At 38.2% G+C, this 5,861-nt stretch overlaps 1 protein-coding gene across 1 annotated transcript; it reads right to left on the bottom strand.

Moving 5' to 3' along the window:
* Positions 1-3,105: 3,105 nt before the first annotated feature.
* Positions 3,106-5,624, bottom strand: LOC125501373. Its single transcript, XM_048656885.1, has 3 exons — positions 5,348-5,624; positions 4,511-5,245; positions 3,106-4,379 (listed from the first exon to the last, which is right to left on the bottom strand). Exons 1-3 carry the CDS (start codon positions 5,622-5,624, stop codon positions 3,106-3,108), a joined length of 2,286 nt encoding a protein of 761 aa, XP_048512842.1.
* Positions 5,625-5,861: the final 237 nt, after the last annotated feature.

Genomic DNA, 5,861 nt, shown 5'->3' with positions numbered 1-5,861 from the left:
AATATTATCCCAAAAATATCTTTTCCTTTTCTGATGTACGTTTTAGTAACTCCTTTATGACCTGCGATTGACGATTCGTGATTTTCTTTTATGATCTGCGCTCTTTGTTCGAGTGGAGGTATTATTATTCTGTCTTTACAAATTGTTATTTGAATTGGAGTTCCTTTGAATGTTGAACGAATAATGTTTCTGATTTTGATCCACGCAATTTGGTTCAAATTGCTTCTACCTTCTGATATTCTGCCTGAAGTTCGGGTTTTTTGGATCATTTCTCTTTTTAGATTCTCGAAAGCTTGTTGAATTGAGTGTTCTTTAGGTGTGTCTAAATCATTCTCTTGAATTACAAATGCAAATACGGTTTTCTTCGAAGTTCCTGAGATTATTACTTGACCTAGGTTATATTTAGTTAGTGGATAATTATTGTTTAATAATCCTAGTTCTATGAGACGTTTACCGATTTCGTTAGATACTGTTCCGTCTGCTGATATGAAACAAATATAATTGTCGTTTTTCATTTCTAAATTGTCTCTTGTTTCAAGCAAATTACTTTTATCATCTACGATTGGTGCGATTATTTGTACTTCGCTTTCGGATTCTATAATATTTTGTATCGAATTTCGATTTTTTTGTGAAGTTTGCTGTGGAGGTTCGGTTTCTATTTCTGAGGCAAATATATCGTTATGATCGTTAAGAAGGGTTATATTGTCTATCGAGCCATCGGGTTTTTCTTGAATCATCTGCAAGGGTTTAGGCTGTTGCTTTATTACTTTTGGAATCTTATTTACGTTTTGTTTTTTCGAGGTAGGACCTTCATGTTGCTCGTTTCCTACGCAGCAGGGACATTTGCTCTTAACTGGTCGTATTCTTGATGACTTTCTTATGGCTGGGCTTACTGGTATTTTAGCTGGTACCCTTGGAGGTCTGTTTTCAGGAATTTTGAATTGTGAAGAGGCTGGTATTTCTTGGCTTGGGACAGAATTTTTTTCTGCCTGCGTGAGTGCGCCTTTGGTTTTTTCTTTGGCTTGTTCTGTTTCGCTTGAGGAATCGTTTAGGATTAGTGTATCGGGTTCTCTTAACACGATGGTGGATCTCCCTATTTTGTTACGAACATCTGGGGTTTCGTGCGTCTTGTCACTTGGTTCTGAGTTATTTGGAAATATATGAGGGTTACTTGTCGTTTTAGTGGGATTCTGATGTACGAGAGCTCGGGTGGTTATCGTTCTAGGTATGTCTACGTTTTCTTCTGAGGACCATTGCATTTTATCAGATTCTTGCGTGATGTCGGGTGTACTCATATTTACTATAGTACTATATTCTTCGATGTTACTTATTTCCATAGGATTGTCCGTGAGATGGAATTCAGGTATTATGATTGAGTCGTTTCTACAAATTTTCTGTTTTCTTCGTTGTGCTGGTGAAGGCGTAAATCCCGCGTCTTGTGGGTTTCGCTTAATTAACATATCTCTAGCTAGTTGTCGTTGGAATGTATTCTTTTTACTAGTGGGTTGGGTTTTTCCCGTCACCTTGTTACCTGAGATTAAATGAGGTTCGAAAGTTTGCTTCGCATTTCTAGGGGTGTGGTCTACGATTTCTGGTCTAGGGGTTCGGTCTATGTGTTCGGGCCTAAGGGGCTGGTCTACGATTTCTGATCTAAGGGCTTGGTCTATGTATTCGGGTTCAGGAGGCTGATCTACGATATCTGATCTAGGGGCTTGGTCTACGATTTCTAGTCTAGGGGCTTGATCTATGATTTCTGGTCTAGGGGTGTGGTCTACGATTTGAGGCTTGAAAGTTTCTGAAGGAGAATTTATATTTTCGTTTTTGCTCCCGTGTTTAAATTTATTATAGATTTCTGGTACTTGATTCGATTCTGAATTGTTCTGAGATGTGATCCGCGGGTTGATGTATGATTTTTCTTTTTGAGCATTCTTCTGTGAGTTAGTCTGAGGTATATTCTGGGAGTCCGTCTGTGATTGAGTCTGGGATGTCTTCAAATTAAGAGGTTCGATTTGTTTGTCGTTATTTTTGTGGTAATCTATCCTTTCGTCTGATGAGGATGATGATAGAGATAATTGTAAAGGTATCTTGAATGGTGTGTATCTGATTTTATCTGATTTTTTCTTCATTGATGATCTACATTTCTTTTTTCTATTTGAGTCTGGAGTATTTGTTCTCTCGTATAACCTTTTGGTTTTGGTACAGAGATCTAAGGGTTTTTGTGCAAGATTATAAGTACGCGTTGGTGTCTGCATTTCTACGCTGCTACTTGGAAGTATATGTGTTTCTCTAGGAACTACCACTTCTGTATTTCCAAGTGGGTCTGAGTCTTCTGTCTCGGAATTGGAAGTTTCTTCTGGGTTTTCGGAGTTTGAGTCTGAATTATTTACTTTTTAAATAATGCTTTCTGTATTAGAGCTCGTTGATTCGTCTTTGTTATCTGAGGGTTCTGAGCTTGATCTGGAAATTTTTGTTCTGTTCTTCTCTGGTCTAGGATTTGAGTCTGAGGATGATCTGAGTCTAGCTATTCCTGCTCTTGAATTTGGTTCCGTTGTTCGCCATTTGAATTTGATTGGTAATATTACTGGATTTCGCGATAACGCATCGGCGTTAGTGTTAGCTTTACCGGCTTTATATTGGATTGCATAGTCGAATTCTTTCAAACGTTCTCTCCATCTCATTACACGTGATGTCGGGTCGTTCATGGAACTTACCCATACTAACGGTCTGTGATCGGTGAGCAATGTAAATCGTCTACCATAGAGATACGGTCTGAAAGTTTTCAACGCGAAGACTGTAGCTACCATTTCTTTTTCAGTCGTGGAATAATTTTTCTCGTGTTTGTTTAATACTCTTGAAGCGTACGCGATTGCTGCGTCTGTTCCGATCGTTCCTTGCGATAAAACAGCTCCAACCGCGTATCCTGAGGCGTCTGTAGTGACTATAAAGGGTTGGTCAAAGTCCGGGTATTGCAAAATTGGCGCTATGCAGAGTTTATCGCGTTAAGTCTCAAAAGCTACCTGGTGTTCCGAGGTCCAGTTGAATTTTACGTTTTTACTCGTCAAGTCCGATAGAGGTTTTGCAATTCGAGCAAATTCTTCAATGAATCTACGATAATATCCGGCTAATCCCAAAAATTCTTTTATATTTTTCTGTGTTTTCGTAATAGATTCGGAATTCGTTTCCCTGTAGTCCTCGTAAAACTACGTCCATTAGTCGTTGAAAAGTTGCGGGTGCATTTTTTAATCCAAAAGGCATTCTATTGAATTCATAGTGCCCATGTGGTGTCGTAAAAGCTGTTTCATGCTTATCCTCCGGGTGCATTTTAATTTGGTGGAATCCCGAGGCTAAATCGAATATTGAAAAATATTTAGCTCCACCAAGCTGATCTAAGATATCTGTAATTAAGGGTAAGGGATATGCGTCTCCGATTGTCTTATCGTTTAATTTGCGATAATCGATAACTAGTCGCCATCTTTTATTGCCTTGCGAATCTTCCTTTTTGGGTACTATCCGAAGAGGTGAGTTATAAGGTGAGCACGAAGTTTCTATGATATTCATTTCTAACAAGTTTGTCATTTGCTTTTCTATTTCTTCTTTCTGAAAAGGTGGGTGTCTGTATTGTCTCGTGTTTACGGGTATATTGTCAGATGTTAAAATTTTATGCGTCGAGGTATCTGTAGCTTTTAAGGGTTCGCCTGCGATATGAAAGAGGTCAGAGTATTCTTCTATTAGAGTGTCTACTGCTCTACGCTCTTCTGAATTGAGATGGTCTAATCTCAAAAGATTTGTAACGTCACTAACACGGTTTCCTTGCGCACGGATACCTATTTTGTGTTCTGCCGTTTTTGTATCATTTGGATTATCGTCCTCGTCTACACTCGTATCGAAAGGATACAGAGGAACTACGGGCACTTCTATCTTAATATCATTATCCGATGTATTTATTGCATATAAATACGCTATGCCATTATTATTAGTGACTAAGGCTGCCCCAGCTAGGATGTCTTTACGCATGTCCAAATGTGGTACATAACCTTTTTCTAGTAGCATGATGCTCTCTTTGTCTGAAAAAGCTATCTTTTCACCGTTAAATGTTACATGCCTCGTAAGGTAATCGGTGTTTCCACCGTTATTATACATAAATTGCGAGCCTAAGATACCTGCATGTTCTATGGGAAAGTCGTCTGGGATTACGTGAAATTGTCCAATTGTATTATTCATTCTCAAAGTTATTTGTCCAAGTGTCGTTGGTTTATCGTTCTTTGATATTCCGTTAAGTTCATATTTGATTGATTCATCGACCGCGGTTTCGTCTTTGATTTCGCTGATTTTAATTAAGTTCAATTGTGATCCGCTGTCTACTAGTAATTTAGTTTGTTCTGATTGTGAGATTAGGTCTTGAGATTTTATTGTTATTGAGGGTGATTTATAGTATGGGTGTATCGAATTTAGTTTGAGCTCGATTTTCCGAATTTTGTTATCTATTGCAACAACTGGCGTAGAGTTTGACCTTTTTCCTCCGCTACGCCTGAACGAGGAAAAGGTATCTGGTTTTCCGTCTGCTTTTGCGTTTGGGTATTTTCTCGGGTGACATTTTCAATTTCGCGTTTGGCATTATTATATTTCCGTTTACGACAGTCGCGAATTATGTGTCCTGGTTTTTTGCAATAATTACACGTTAAGTTCGAGTGAAGATTATTTTGTCTGTAATTTGTTTGTTGTCCATTAGGATCCGGTCGTGCTCGGCATTCCGCAATTGAATGATTGTTCTTTTTACAGTAGTTACAGAATTTTCCTACACGTTTTTGGTCAGCTATTCCTGAATATGTATTTTTATTGCGAATTTGATTATTATGTTGATTTGAGTTATTAAATTGATTTTTGTCCGAATTTTGGATAGCGAAGCAATCCTTTTGATCTGCAGACATTAAGTCATTACAGAATTTTCTAAATTGAGGGAATTCTTTTCTTTCAGCTTGCAATTTAACCGCTTCCTCTCCTACTTCTTTCAAATTTTTGAATCCTCTGTCTATAAGTACCATGGCGATATCCACTGGAACTCCGCGAATAAAGGCTTTTACGGCTTTGCGGGCTGTCATTAATTTTTCCGCATCTGCCGTTTCACTGCCTGTACATTCGATTTCCCTAAGAGTGTTTGTCATGTGTTGACCAATTCTGAAGTTGAAATTTATGAGTTTTTCTCCAGGTCTGATTTTGATACTATCGAATTCTGAGATTAACTGATCTACGGATTATTCGTCTCGAAAGTGGTTTTGAACAAGTTTAATTAATTCGCCTACTGTTTTGACATTTGCTTCACATGCTCGATTCAAAGCCTCGCCTTTACATTCAGTCATCAGCATACGTGCCAAAAATCCATCTCCGTATGCAGGAATTAGTGGTTTTATAGTTTCGCAATATTGTACAAATCGTTGAACTTTACGACCATCTGAACCATCGAAATCAACTATTACTTCAATATAATCTTTAAGATCTAATTTTGAGGTATTCAATCCTAGCGTACTGGCATCACTATTATTTGCTAAGGTATTTGAATTATTCGGTCTAGGAAGACTAGTGGTCCCCATCTGAGAGGTTTCCATTGGTTCGTTTGTTACCGACATGATTAAATTATTTTATAAATAGGCTTACTTTGTATAGATGGTCTAGGGTTGAGGAATTTGAAGTAGATGATCTATGAGGTGAAGTTCTTGATGATTGTTGACTTGATGTCGTCTGATGCTGTAGGAACGTCAAGTTCTAGATGATTCTGCGATGATTCTGCGATGATAGGATTTCTGTGGATTCTGCGATGATTCTGCGATGATAGGATTTCTGTGGATTCTGCGATGATTCTCCGA

This window comes from Athalia rosae, chromosome 6 (genome assembly GCF_917208135.1).
Source record: "Athalia rosae chromosome 6, iyAthRosa1.1, whole genome shotgun sequence".
NCBI classification, from domain to species: domain Eukaryota; kingdom Metazoa; phylum Arthropoda; class Insecta; order Hymenoptera; family Athaliidae; genus Athalia; species Athalia rosae.
Note: the sequence above shows the minus strand (reverse complement) of the source record. Positions and strands in the feature narration are given on the sequence as shown.